General features: G+C 41.5%; 1 protein-coding gene across 3 annotated transcripts in view; it reads left to right on the top strand.

Annotated features, from left to right (window-relative positions):
* AKAP7 (A-kinase anchoring protein 7) overlaps positions 1 to 15,714 on the top strand; it is a 242,581-nt gene that overhangs the window by 52,477 nt on the left and 174,390 nt on the right. For all 3 annotated transcript variants that reach the window (XM_089676168.1, XM_089676170.1, XM_089676169.1), the window contains exons 5-6: positions 4,617 to 4,777; positions 10,361 to 10,473. In XM_089676168.1, coding sequence (XP_089532294.1) covers positions 4,617 to 4,777; positions 10,361 to 10,473 — 274 coding nt within the window. The remainder of the gene's footprint in view (positions 1 to 4,616; positions 4,778 to 10,360; positions 10,474 to 15,714) is intronic.

A 15,714-nucleotide genomic window follows, 5' to 3' on the forward strand; every position in this document is an offset into this window, starting at 1 on the left:
ACTAGATTATGTGGATTGCGGCCGCTGTTAGAGGACAGGGGGTGCTGGGTGTGTTGGTAAAAGGAAAAAGATGGCAGCCCTGGATTTGGGGAAATGTCTCCAGATGTTAGGAGAAGCAGAAGGGTGAGGGAGGTAATATGGGAGTATGATTTATATGGAAGGACAGATCCCAGTGTCCTGGAGGTGTTATTAGTATGTGGATTCAGAATTAGCTGGAGTTCATAAGTGCAGTAATAAGGTGAAGACAGGAGTGAGGGTGATATATATCAGCTGTGGGGTGGAGAAGATGGGTGAAGGAAAGAGAGTTTGAAGAGAAAGGATACAACTGTGAGAAGGTGGAGTAGGGAGTGCATGTTACAGAGCGGACGAGATGAAGAAGCAGACTGGGTAAGAGATGAAAAAGCTGGATGGGGAAACAGGTCATCTGTAGTCTGTTTAGTGTTTGGAGTTGTCTGCTGTGGCTTCTCCTTTGTGCTTTAGCTGAAGTGCAGAGCCGAAGTGCAATGCTTACTCCAATTTTATCCATGATGATAGTTGCCAATGCTATGTTGGATGTTGCATGTCTTTGGAGTGTAGGAGGAAACCGGAGCACCCCGAGGAAACCCACGCAGGCACAGGGAGAACATGCAAACTCCAGGCAGGAGGTGCCATGGTTGGGATTTGAACCAACGACCCTAGTACGGCCAGGCGGAAGTGCTTACCATTTAGCCACTGTGCTGCCCATATTTGATTATTATTATTTGGTTTACATATAGTTTAACAAGTTGTACTCTGTATACTACAGCTATAATAAGAGTATATGATGTGTAAGCACCATGTTTGTTTCCAGTGATTGATATCAAGATATAAAGGTGAATGAATATCTATTTGTAACAACCCCAATTCCAAAACAAATTGGAACACTGTGTAAAATCTACATAAAAGCAGAATGCAATGATTTGCGCATCGCATAAGCCCATATTTTATTCACAATAGAAATAGAAAACATATCAAATGTTTTAACTGAGAAAATGTACCATTTCATGAAAAAGGTAATTTTGAAATTGATGGCAGCAATGTGTCTCAAAAAATTTAGGCCAGGTCCCTGTTTACAACGGTGTAGCATCCCCTCTTCTTTTAACAACTCTCTTTAAATGTCTGGGAACTGAAGAGATCAGTTGTTGGAGTTTTGGTTGAGGAATATTGTTCCATTCTTGCCTGATTTAGCATTCTAACTGCTCAACATTCCCGGGTCGTCTTTGTCATATTTTTAGTTTCAAGATGCATTAAATATTTTCCATTGGTGAATTGTTTGGACTGCAGGCAGGCCAGTTAAGCACCTGGACTCTTCTACAATGTCACATACTGTATACACACTGCTTCCCTTCTGATTCTCTTCTAATAGCAAACCTTTTGCCTACATTTGCACTAAAAGGCATCCTTCTCTTCTGTTTTAATGGTCAGAATAGGTGAATTTTGATTTGTAATTCTAGGCCTTATTAGGTGAAAAGAATGAATTCAATGTGTAGTTGATTTCTGCAAGCATGTCATTATAGAAAAAAGTTTTAGTTTACATGATATGTCAATAATGATTTTTTTTTCCTGGAACAGTATGAAATGTCAAATTAGTGGACAACACCATTAAATAATTTTAATTGCAGAATAATAATGTGATTTTGCAGGTCTGCTGTATTAAAAGTTATGTGCAGGGTACTTACACTCAATGGCCACTTTATTAGGCATACCTGTTCAATTGCTTGGTAACACGATTTGCTAATCAGCCAATCACGTGGCAGTAACTCAATGCATTTAGGCATCTAGACGTGCTGAAGATGACTTGCTGAAGTTCAACCTGAGCATCAGAATGGGGAAGAAAGTGATTTAAGTGACTTTGAACGTGGCATGCTTGTTGGTGCCAGACGGGCTGGTCTGAGTATTTAAAAACTGCTGATCTACTGGGATTTTCACAAACAACCATCTATAGGGTTTACAGAGAATGGTCCAAAAAAAAAAGAAAATATTCAGTGAGCGGCTGTTGTGTGGAGGAAAATGCCTTGTTGATGTCAGAGGAGAATGGGCAGACTGGTTTGAGATGTCAATATGGACCAAAATCTCTGAGGAATATTTCCAACACCTTGTTAGATCTATGCCACGAAGAATTAAGGCAGTTCTGAAGGCAAAATGGGGTCCAACCTGGTACTAGCAAGTATCTAATAAAGTGGCCGTTGAGTGTATATGCTCCGCTCTTCCAGCCACCCACCAGCAATTCTGTAAGACTAAGGCTACGACTACATCTGTAAATAAATATTTTGCTTCTGAGAAATGTAACTTCTTGTTAGCAATCATTTCATTTTCAGCACTCTGAAATCATCCTAAGATTCACGGTGAATTTTGTTTACTTGCAGAGCTTTTAGAGGGTTAAAACATGGGGTGATGTATTGCAGAGAGTCCTTGGATGTGGTGGCTGTATTAGTTCTCATTTTTTAAGCTAAGAACATTTTCATCAAATGCAGAAATTTCCTGTTTATTGTTGTTTATTTGTTGGCTTAGATAAGGAAAAACACAACAGCAATAGGGCCTGATGGTTATGTGCAGTACTGCATATAGATTAGTTGCTTTGGTAGAGTGGGAAAGGAAAAGATCGGAGTGCAATGTGGGAAGATTTGGAGGGATGTAGTTTGGGATTTTTTCTTTCCAATTGGCATACTTTGTTAATTGTCTAATACGATGTGGATAAAAAAAATATCAGGTACCTTTATATTGAGTTTTTATTGATATATATATATGTGTGTATGAGCTGGTATCTTTATTGTTGATATATGAGAGCATTGAAGTGCTGAAGGTCTGCATGTTTCTATTTCTTTTGAGGAACCAACTTGATTTGGTGCATGCTCTCCCAGCTAAGCTGGAAAAGCTAACCGTGTTAGTATCTTTGTCTATCATTTGCAACTCTGATAACTATTACAATTATTTCTTAGCATGCCAACTATGAAAATATAGTAATATTACATAATGTACTGTTATCCAGGTATTAAACATAAATTTTGAATACTGTGAAACTATTCCATTGCTTTTCAGCACTGTTTTATAACTCTGGGTGAAGACTTTTTGTTAATTCCATTTAAAGTTATTGCTGTAGCCTAGAGTTTACCATCTGTACAGCTTGCCTGTGCTCATAGCTGCTGAAAGATGTCTAGGTTGTAGTTTAGCTCTAGATAATTACATAACCAGAACAAGGCCCAGACTGGCCATAGGGCACACCAGACCGCGGTGACCCCATCCAGGCAGCGGCGACCGCGGTCTAGGTGGGGCTGTGACAGACCGCGGCCGCCGCTCACCTCCCACTGTGCGGCTATACCCAAAGCAGGGCCAACAGGAGGAGTGGCAGTGGTGGCTCCTGAAGACTAGCAGGAAGCGCCACTGACACATGGACACCTCCTCGACCGGCTGCTGCACTAAAGAGAGAATGGTGGCCTCTCTTCTTCACCCGCCGGCACACTGTGACAGGTCTGTAACAGCGGTGGATGGGGCTGTCTCTTTGCTGGATGAGTTGTCTCTTTGCTGGATGGGCTGTCTCTTTGCTGGAGGAGCTGTCTCTGCTGGATGGGCTGTCTCTTTGCTGGATGAGCTGTCTCTTTTCTGGAGGGGCTGTCTCTTTGCTGGATGAGCTGTCTCTTTGCTGGACAAGCTGTCTCTTTGCTGGATGGCTGTCTCTTTGCTGGATGGGCTGTCTCTTTTCTGGATGGGCTGTCTCTTTGCTGGAAGGGCTGTCTCTTTGTTTTAGAGACTGTCTCTTTGCTGGATGGGCTGTCTCTTTGCTGGACGGCTGTCTCTTTACTGGATGGGCTGTCTCTGTTGGACGAGCTTTCTCTGCTGAGCGTCTGCCTCTTTGCTGGACGGGCTGTCTCTTTGCTGGACAGTTGTCTCTTTGCTGGATGGGGATGTCTCTTTGCCCAGTTGGGTCCATCAAAGAGAAATCCCAATCCAGCAAAGAGACAGTCCAGTCCAAGAAGGGACATCCCCACCCAGCAAAGAGACATCCCTGTCCAGCAAAGAGACATCCCATCTTTGCTCTGTGGGGATGTCTACTTGCTGGACGGGCTGTTTCTTTGCTAGACGGTCTGTCTCTTTGCTGGACTGGGCTGTCTCTTTGCCCAGTTGGGTCCAGCAAAGAAATGTCCCAATCCAGCAAAGAGACAGCCCAGTCCAAGAAGGGACATACCCTTCCAGCAAAGAGACATCCCAATCCAGCAAAGAGATATCCCAATCTAGCAAAGAAACAGCCAAGTCCAAGAAGGGACATCCCGATCCAGAAAAGAGACATCCCTGTCCAGCAAAGAGACATCAATACAGTGACCCTTTACAGTGCAGTCCCCTTTATATCATAGTGCCCCTTTATATTATAGTGCGAAGGACCAACTCCGTGAATATTCTGTCACCAACTGCCCCCACAAATGCCTTTGCACCCCCCCTGAAATTGGGTACTTAGTCTAAAATGCCCGGGCCTATTTTTTGTCGTAGTCCAGTCCTGACCAGAACTATGTTTATTACTGACTTCTTATTAGTCAAATTTTAGTATCACTTTTGATGAACAAAATATTTAATAATCTAACAAATTATTTCCTTCTTTGTACTAGAGCAGTAAATGCGCTTTTGGAGAGTAAAAAGCCAGTTGAAGAAATCCTAAGAGGAGTGAATTTGATTCTAACATTTTGTGGTATATCTGATTTTAAACGTGAAGTTGTGTTTGCCCAGACTACACCAGGACATGCTGTATCTACACTCAAGCAGATAACTGGTAAGAATTATGCCTTTCAATCAAAGATTTATATACAGGTGAAAGTCAAAAAATTTGAATATCGTGCAAAAGTTCATTTATTTCAGTAATGCAACTTAAAAGGTGAAACTAATATATGAGATAGACTCATTACATGCAAAGCAAGATAGTTCAAGCCGTAATTTGTCATAATTGTGATGATTATGGCTTACAGCTCATGAAAACCCCAAATCCACAATCTCAGAAAATTAGAATATTGTGAAAAGGTGCAATATTCTAGGCTCAAAGTGTCCCACTCTAATCAGTTAATTAAGCCATAACACCTGCAAAGGGTTCCTGAGCCTTTAAATGGTCTCTCAATCTGGTTCAGTTGGAATCACAATCATGGGAAAGACTGCTCACCTGACAGTTGTGTAGAAAACGATCATTGACACCCTCCATAAGGAGGGAAAGCCTCAAAAGGTAATTGAAAAGAAGTTGGATGTTCCCAAAGTGCTGTATCAAAGCACATTAATAGAAAGTTATGTGGAAGGGAAAAGTGTGGAAGAAAAAGGTGCACAAGCAACAGGGATGACCGCAGCCTGGAGAGGATTGTCAGGAAAAGGCCATTCAAAAGTGTTGGGGACTTTCACAAGGAGTGGACTGAGGCTGGAGTCAGTGCATCAAGAGCCACCACACACAGACGGATCCTGGACATGGGCTTCAAATGTCGCATTCCTCTTGTCAAGCCGCTCCTGAACAACAAACAACGTCAGAAGTGTCTTACCTGGGCTAAAGAAAAACAGACCTGGTCTGTTGCTCACTGGTCCAAAGTCCTCTTTTCTGATGAGAGCAACTTTTGCATCTCATTTGGAAATCAAGGACCCAGAGTATGGAGGAAGAATGGAGAGGCACACACTGCAAGGTGCTTGAAGTCCAGTGTGAAGTTTCCACAGTCTGTGTTGATTTGGGGAGCCATGTCATCTGCTGGTGTTGGTCCTCTGTGCTTCATTAAGTCCAGGGTCAGCGCAGCCGTCTACCAAGAGATTTTGGAGCACTTCATGCTTCCTTCCGCAGACGAGTTTTATGGGGATGCTGACTTCATTTTCCAGCAGGATTTGGCACCTGCCCACACTGCCAAAAGCACCAAAATCTGGTTCAATGACCGTGGGATTACTGTGCTTGATTGGCCAGCAAACTCGCCTGACCTGAACCCCATAGAGAATCTATGGGGCATTGCCAAGAGAAAGATGAGAGACATGAGACGGAACAATGCAGAAGAGCTGAAGGCCGCTATTGAAGCATCCTGGTCTTCCATAACACTTCAGCAGTGCCACAGGCTGATAGCTTCCATGCCACGCCGCATTGAGGCAGTAATTGCTACAAAAGTTTCCCAAACCAAGTACTGAGTACATATGCATGCTTATACTTTTCAGAGGTCCGATATTGTTCTGTGTACAATCCTTGTTTTATTGATTGCATGTAATATTCTAATTTTCTGAGATTGTGGATTTGGAGTTTTCATGAGCTGTAAGCCATAATCATCACAATTATGACAAATCACGGCTTGAACTATCTTGCTTTGCATGTAATGAGTCTCTCTCATATATTAGATTTACCTTTTAAGTTGCATTACTGAAATAAATGAACTTTTGCACAATATTCTAATTTTTCGAGTTTCACCTGTAGATACTTTAACTATAGAAAACACACAAACAGTTGATGCTGAAAATGTTTAAAAAGGCATTTTCCCTTGCTAAAGGCATTTTCCACTCATATTCAGTTCTTATTTGTCACCAAAACAGTTCCAGTGAGAACTTTTAAATATTAGTTTTTCCCCTCACTTTGGGGAGATTTCCTCTCACTTCTTCTTGAGACTTCCTGACAGGTAGTGTGGCAAAATATCCCCAGCAAGGAAAGAGGCACAAATTAAAACCTAATAGAGGTTTTAACACTTTACCACTCTATTCAAAGAGAGAAAAAAAACATTTTAGCCCCTCTTTATGTGACCAGATCCACAAAAATCATAGAAGATGTATTAAAAAATACAAAAGAGAAAGGCAGGCCTGCATGGGACACTGTAACCAGTTAATAGGGCATCAATGTGCTTAACAAACAGGGCAGCAAGGATAATAATGGCAAGAACACCTACAGCATATAACTTCAGGTTGAATACATACAGTTGTGACCAAAATTATTCAACCCCCAATGCTGTAAAGGGGTTTAGGGACTATAGTGTACATTTGGAATTGTATTCAGAATCAAATCCTACAAGGACGTTGTAACTACCCAAATGCAACTAAAATGACATCAATTGTTTATGTAATACAGTAGTAAATGGTTCTTATGTGGTTTCTTCATTGCCACAATTATTCAACCCCTTAAAGACTACCACTCTGAAGAACAGAGGTTCATACAGGTGCTTTCCATCAGGTATTGAAAACACCTGTGGATGTCACCGAGCAGCAATCAAGCATAATAAGCACCAATTAGGCAGCTTTAAAATGACTGTGATACTCAGCTCCTTCTAGACATTTACTGGTGTGGTTACAAACATGGTGAAGGCAAGAGAATGGTCCAGGAAGACAAGAGAAGAGGTGATTTCTCTTCACAGGAAGGGCAATGGCTATAAGAAGATTGCAAAGATGTTAAACATACCAAGAGACACCTTAGGAAGCATCATTCGCAAATTCAAGGCAAAGGGCACTGTTGAAACGCTACCTGGTCGTGGCAGAAAGAAGATGCTGACTTCGACTGCTGTGCGCTACCTGAAGCGTAGAGTGGAGAGAAGTCCCCGTGTGACTGCTGAGGAACTGAGAAAAGATTTGTCAGATGTGGGTACAGAAGTTTCAGCCCAGACAATAAGACGCACACTGCGTAATGAAGGCCTCCGTGCCAGAACTCCCAGGCGTACCCCCTTGCTGTCTCCAAAGAATAAGAAGAGTCGACTGCAGTATGCCAAAAGCCATGTGGACAAACCACAAAAGTTGTGGGATAGTGTTCTGTGGACTGATGAAACAAAATTAGAACTGTTTGGGCCCATGGATCAACGCTATGTTTGGAGGAGGAAGAACAAGGCCTATGATGAAAAGAACACCTTGCCTACTGTGAAGCATGGTGGAGGGTCAATCATGCTTTGGGGCTGTTTTGCTTCTGCAGGTACAGGGAAGCTTCAGCGTGTGCAAGGTACCATGAATTCTCTTCAGTACCAGGAGATATTGGATGGAAACGTGATGCAGTCCGTCACACACCTGAGGCTTGGGAGACGTTGGACCTTTCAACAGGACAATGATCCCAAGCATACCTCCAAGTCCACTAGAGCATGGTTGCAGAGGAAAGGCTGGAACATTTTGGAGTGGCCATCGCAGTCACCAGACTTAAATCCGATTGAGAACCTCTGGTGGGACTTAAAGAAAGCAGTTGCAGTGCGCAAGCCTAAGAATGTGACTGAACTGGAGGCCTTTGCCCATGAAGAATGGGCGAAGATACCCGTAGATCGCTGCAAGACACTTGTGTCAAGCTATGCTTCACGTTTAAAAAGCTGTTATAACTGTAAAAGGATGCTGTACTAAGTACTAAGATTGAATGTCACTTGGGGGTTGAATAAAACTGATAATGCTGTGAGCACAGAAAAGACATTTGTGGTTATTTCATTATAACTGTTATGTTATATTTGTCTGACCTACAAGTGCCTCTTTAATGTAAATGTAAGCAAGATGACTGAATGATCAAAAGCAATGTCAAACTGGCCAAAACACTCAATTTCAGTGGGGGTTGAATAATTTTGGTCACAACTGTATTTTATATGCCTTTTATTGATGCAGTGGGTGTTGCTAGCCCCTTTACAGCAGGTGGTGTCATCTTCCTCTAGTTAGGAAGTAGATGGGAGTGGAATGCGATGTTATATCCAAGTGCATTGTTATTTATGAATGGTGTGGTGAAGCAAGATTGACACAAGATGGCAACTCATTTAATAGGTTTAGATCTTTTGACTTCTACACCAAGATCAGCAGTCTGTGGCTCAGTGTGGAAATTAGCACGCTGCACAGTTAGGTGTATGTAAAGTTTAACACCTGATATTAAATTATATCTAAACTCAAAGTACAAAAATAATATTTTGCAGCTTGCTAATCCTTAAATGTGGTAGCTGAATGACTTTTTTTAAGATAAGTATGTTTTCTGCAAGTACAGGAAAATACCTGTTAATCTTGTTAGAGTTCTAGTGTCCTAGTATCTTCCTGATAAATTAACTAAAAATTTCAAACTTAGTTATCTGTGAAGTACAGAACACCCTCATATATGATCTAGAGGAGGAGAGGGGGGGGGGTTGTAATTCAAATCAGGAGAGGAGTTTGGTTTTCAAAAACACTGTACAGTAGTTGAGCATTGTCAACTTGAGACAGGAAGTGTGTAACTAGAATAAAACCTTGGGAAAATAAAGGAAAAAAGATTTAAAAATCTCCAGTCCTCTAGGGTACAAAGCGTATATAGCACTTATCTTTCCATGTGCTGTAAAAGCCCAGATATAATGTTTGACAGTGCTCCTTCCCTCTTCCCCAACTGCTTTGCTGCAACACAATATCAAGGAAAACTAATATGTAATGAACCACGATTGACTACACTTGCCTTTGGCTCCATGCTTTTGTCTGAGACAAGTGCTGTCACCATGGATTGCAAAGAAAGGGGGCCTTGTCATACACGCTTTACAACACAGGCAACACTCACAGCAAAGCTCTGCCTCTGTTGCTCACAGTCCAGTCTGTGTATGTGCAGGGAGTGGCTAGGGTGTTATTTTGAGGTTTCAATTCCAGGTCCGGTGTCAGCACTCAGAACAGGCACAATCACTATGCACGAGGGCAGCGGCAGAGCACAACTACAGGACTGCCCACAAATCAGTCGTCTTTACGAGGAGGAGCAAAAACGTTGCAATTGAATAAAGAAAGAAGGAACTTCCTTTAAAGATAATATTGTGTTGAGAATGAGAGCTTTTTTTAAAGCTAAGTAAAGTGACTCATTAAAGTATTCCTAAACCCATGACCCTGCATCTGATCTCCCACAGTACACAGAACATGGAAATGCAATTATTTTAGTAAATATAAACTGCTAAATAACTTTTCTCATCAGCAGTATATGTCTTGTGACTTCTATAAGTGTCTGGCTGAGCACTGGTTAATCTTGGAGGGGTTTTCACTTGCCTCTAACTGGCCCATCAGGTTGCATGATCCCTGACCCTCTGGACAGAGCTGATTGGCCCTGTGCTGATCACATTCACCTTCCCCCTACCCCAAAAAAAAAAGCTCTCTAGCATAACACACCAAACAGAGCATGTACAGATATGCCACTGCTGCTGTGTACTACGGCAGATGGATTGGGGACAGTAAATGAAGGGTAGGATCAGAGAAGAAAGGATCAAACAGCCGTTTTACACAAAACAGAGGATTAACTCCTTAGGTTCCATAGTGAGTATAACAAGCATGCTTTACTGCAAATACAGACTGATTTTTCTGTTGTGGGTTTAGTAACACTTTAACCATGTAATGCACTTGTGATGGAGGGAGTGCACTTGACTTTGTGAGTGCATTACTGTGAATGTACATACCTATTTACAGATTGGTGTTCCTTCAGAAACTATGAGGAAGATATTTGAAGAAAAGGGCATTTCTGTTATTGGAAGTAGAGATTTTGTACCTCATTTGACTTTGATGAAGCTGTCAAGAGCCCCAAAGCTGCGTACACAGGTGAGGTTCTGTTACTCAAGTCAAAATAATAATGCTGGTAAATAAAAGCCAAGTTGAATTCACAGAGATAAATATTCATTTAGACATAGATATTTGAATATACATTTTTTAAATATATTATTCAGATTTTGTTTAACATAAAAAAGTCATTTTAACATATATTTTTACATGTATTTGTAAATGCATTCCAAAAATGTAGATTTGTATTTTTAAAGACATATAGTATATTTGAAATGTATGTTTAAAAACATTTTTCATATACTTTGTAATAAAAACACATTTCAAAATGCAGTATGTGTGTATATATATATATATATATATATATATATATATATATATATATATATTTATTGAAATATATTGAATATGGTCAAAATTTTAGCATTTCAAATATATGGCAATATATTTGGGAAGAATATTTTTAAAATACATTTCAAATATATTTTCCTTCCATATGGATAACTAGGATGTTGGTGGCCTGCCTCCTAGCAACCAATGTAGCAAACTTATACACAGGAATACATTTCATACACAACACCTTCTACTGAAAACTCTGACCAGTCTCTGTAAGCCAGTTTAGTGTTTGGTCTCAATTACCTCCAGTTTCAGCATCTACAAACTGGCTGTAATTTGACCCAACATGAAAGTGATGCAAAGAAGAACTACTGGAACTCTTTTCAAAATTGATTGTAACAAGACTTTCATAATTTAGGTGCAGGATTTTCTAATCGGCCAATACTGCCAGAAAAGCTTCACAAACACCACCTTAATGCTCTTATAAAGTGCAGTCTTGCCTGACAATGTGTAAATACTGTAAAACTATTTCCTGTTCCTGAGCTTATTTTCCAAGCTGTAGAACAACAAAAATGACACATTGGGGTTTATTTACTAAAGCTGGAGAGTGCAAAATCAGGCTTACTTCTGCATAGAAATCAATCAGCTTCCCAGTTTTATTGCCAAAGCTTAATTGAACAAGCTGAGGTTAGATGCTGATTTGTTTCTATGCAGAAGTGAACCCGATTTTGCATTCTCCAGCTTTGGTAAATAAACCACACTCTGTTTTCTGATGTTGCTAAACAGACATAAATCTTCAGTCTTGTTGCAGAAGTCTTAACTCATACTTCTGTCAATTTTTGTGTTGTTTTTTTTTAATACATTTTTATTGAAGTTTTTCAAGGTAAATACAACCATACAATCTCAATATAAAACCCATTATTAACCAGAGGTATTTGTAAGACAAGGAATACAAACGCCTGTACAACAATTACAACGTACAAAACACTGTGTTAGAAATAGGCATGTAAGGTATAACATGACCGTAATGAGGGTCGAACCTAAAGGTTAAGCATTTCCCTAGGAATCAAAGCTTGGATACAGTAGCCTGAACAAAAGTACTTCTTTATCTGACAGAACACTATAAAAGGATTACCATGTGGGCTAGGTACTACTTATTGCGGTTTATACAGTCCACAGAGAGTTGGGGAAGAGGATAAGTGGGGGTTGGGGCTAGAGAGTGAGTTGATCACTTGGAGTCTACCTAGTGTATTGGTTAGTTGATCTTTGAGATACCAATCTGTGTAGCAGAAGGGTTCCATATGAGCGGATAAATCAGCAGGTGAGAAGGAATGCTCCATGTAACCATCTTGAGATGAAACGACGAGTGGACTTAAAGTTTTGGGTGATGGTGTCAAGCTTTTCCAGATTGAAAAGGTTAGTTAGTGCCTGTTTTACTGCTTTGAGAGGGGGAGGATTTGGATGAATCCAGGCTTGCATGAGGGCTCTGCGGGCCAACAATAGACAAATATGTATTCACTGGGGGAAAGCGGTAGGGTGTGCCGATGTTGAAGGCTCTTCATAGCTAAAGAAACAAATCATGGGATCTTTGGACACAGAGATGTTGTATAGTTGGTTGATGTAATAAAGGATTCGGTCCCAGAAAGATGAAACTCGAGCACATTCCCACAAGCGATGGAACAAGGTCGGTCGGTTGCGATCACACCAAGGGCATGTTGGGTGGGCAGCAACTACCAAGTTTGTGGAAAAAGGATAATAGGCCCGGTGAATTATTTTGAATTGAGTTTCGTGCCATGTTTCACTAAGTACAAGTGAAACAATTTTCCTGTATCCTGATAATAGTTTGTCTGGAATATCATCCGTAGAAAGTATGGGGGTCCAGGGTTTAAATGGAGTAAGATGGTATTTTGCAGATTGATGAGAGACCAGATGAGAGTAGATGTCTGAGATGGAATAGCGGTCTTGTCGAATCAATATCTCTATGAAGGAGCATTGGAAGAGATCCTGTTTAGGGGAATAGCAGGACCGGATATAATTCACCAGCTGATGATGGTGGAAAACATGGCAAAGAGTATTGAGCAGCTAACACAGAGAAGGGTTTAAATGAATGTTGGGTATCATCAAAGACTGACATAACCTTAGTAAGTCCATTGTATGACCAATGGGTGAATGCTGCGTGTTCACTAGCTGGAGGGAACATAGGATTTCCAAGTATAGGCAGGTAACAGGATATCCTGGGTGGTAGGCCAAGAAGCTTCCGCATTTCCCTCCAAGCCAATATGGTGTCTCTGATCAAAAGATTAGATCGGAGAGACACAGGTAGAGGTTTAAGGTTGGAGTGCAGAATGGCAGAGAGATGGAACGGGGAGACCAGGGCTTCCTCCAGAGAGTAATTAGAGTAACGTGATTTCATGGTAATTCAATCAAGACCCTGGTGAAGGAGGCAGAACAAATTGTAAAATCTAATATTTGGCAGGCATGCGCCCCCCTCACTCCTAGGGAAACTTAGCTTCTATAACGCAATGCAGGATTTTTTGTGTTTCCAAAGAAAGGCTTGTAGGGCCGTATGAATCTTCTGTATAGCAGAATGCTTTAACAAAATAGGAAGTGTTTGTAAAGGGTATAGCAGTCTCACATATGAAATCATTTTGAAGAGATGGCCTCTCCCAAAGAGTCAGAGGGGGAGTGTCGACCAAGCTTCCAATTCCTGCACAATCTTATTGATTAGAGGAGGGTAATTAAGGTAATAGAGAGACAATGGTTCTCTGCCTATGTGTATGCCCAAATAGGTAATTGAGTGTTTAGCTATACAAAAAGGGGAAGACTTGAGCTAGCGATTCGAAGTAGTAGGGAGCACTTAACTGTTGTCAAAACTGATTCGTAAACCTGGGCAGCTACGGAAGGTTGCAAATAAATTGTGAAGTAATCTAAACAACAATATATCATCCGCAATAGAGCTGAACAAATATTGTGTTCGCCGATCGTGATACCACTTACTCCTGGAGTTGAGTAGTCTGGATAAAGGTTCTAAAGCAATATTAAAAAGAAGGGGGGAAAGTGGGCAGCCCTGTCTCGTACCCTTAGTTAAGGGAATGTCAGTGGATATAAAGTCAGGTGTGACCAGACTAGCTGTGGGTGAAGAGTACATCTGTCGTAAGAAGTCTTGAATGGAACCCAATATACCAAACTTTTGCATGACCATGAAGAGCCAGGTAAAACTAATATTGTCAAAGGCTTTTTCAGCGTCCAAGGATATGAGCGCCAAATCATGCATTTAGTGGGTTTTTGCATATTCTAGGGTCAACAGTACTTTACTGATATTAAGTGTCGCTGATCGTCCCTGTACGAAGCCAAATTGGGCCGGATGCAACATGGTAGGGAGTAACAGGGCCAGCCTGGCCGCTACAATTTTTTATAGTATTTTGGCGTTAATATTAATCAGAGAAATAGGTCGGTAGGATCCTGGCAACAGTGGGTCTTTCCCCTTTTTAGCTATGAGCTTGATATGTGCTTTGGAGCCTGATGGGAGATAAGGGCCATCCTCCCACATTGCCTTGTAAACATGATGCAAGGTGTCTGGGATGGTTAGTTTATAGAACTCAGCACTAAAGCCTTAACAGAGGGCAAATTTGTAATAGTGGCACGAATATCGTCTAACGTGATAGGAGCATTGAGAGCCTCTAGCTTGGATTGGAAAAGCTTAGGCAGGTGCACAGCAGCTAACAAGTCTTCAGTGGTTTTAGGATCAATCGGGTCTTCTGAATACAGAGAAGTGTAGTAAGATGTGAGAAGCAAGTTAATATCTGAGGACATCGTAAAAAGATTTCCCGTGGGAGACCGGAGGGTGGAAATATAAGTAGGAGCCCGGGGGCCAGCACAGAGCCGTGCTAGCAGTTTACCTACTTTGTTGCCATACCTATAAAATTTCAAGGTGGAATAGGCCGATTTGGCTGCTTCCTGGTGTTCAGCCCAATAATCAAAGATTCGTTTAGTAGATTGCCAGGTCAGCTTGTTTACTGAAGTGCGATTGAGAGAGAGCGCAATGTGCTCTTGACAAAGAGATTCACTAGCCTGTTGGTATTGTAAATGGGATCGTTTTTTAAATTGTGCGGTATAAGAAATTATGCGCCCTGTGAGGAACGCTTTCCCACTTTCCCAGAATAGATTGGGGTTAGTTAAGTGGGCTCCATTCATGTCTGCGAATTCCGCCCAGGCTGTGTAGAGATGAGTTTTGAAGTCCTCGCTATTAGCTAAGCAGGCGAGGAAGCGCCATGAGCTAGTAGTCCTCAGAGCTTTCAACCCAGACAGTTGCATCAGAATTGAACAATGATCAGAGCTGGCCATATCAAGTATTGTCGCTTTGCGTAATAAGGGAAGGAGAGACCACGAGCAGAAGAAATAGTCAATGAGGGAGAATGAGTCATTGGGTTTGAGTAGCACGTGCATTCCTAGTCAGTCGGGTGGTGCAGGCACCCTGTGTCATGAAGATTAAGTGTATGGATGGAGTGTGCTAAAGCAGTAAAAGTGGGAGGCTGAGACGGTTGTCGAGTGCGTTGCGTTAGACAGTCCCTGGTCCGATCAGAATATTGGTGCATAACAGAGTTAAAATCCCCACCCAGTATTTGGCAGGGTTCTGGGATTTGTAGGGCCCATGATATCAGGTCTTGGTAAAGATCTGTCCTGGGGAGTTAGGGGCATATACATTGGAGACAGCAATATCACAAGAGGCAATAGTGAAATGATTGGTAAGTTTGCGACCCTCAGAATCAGAGTTGATAGAGCATACAGTGTGGTGTAAATGTTTGTGTAACAGCATAGCTACCCCTGCTTTACGACTTATGGCAGGAGAACCATATACCTGGCCCACCCAGAGCTTCGACAGTCATGAGAGTTCGATTGCTGAGAGATGCGTCTCCTGGAGGAGTGCAACATCTGCCCTCAAACGCT

Source organism: Staurois parvus, unplaced genomic scaffold (genome assembly GCF_062004578.1).
Source record: "Staurois parvus isolate SC_StPar_1 unplaced genomic scaffold, SC_StPar_1.0 ptg000165l, whole genome shotgun sequence".
In the NCBI taxonomy this organism is placed as follows: domain Eukaryota; kingdom Metazoa; phylum Chordata; class Amphibia; order Anura; family Ranidae; genus Staurois; species Staurois parvus.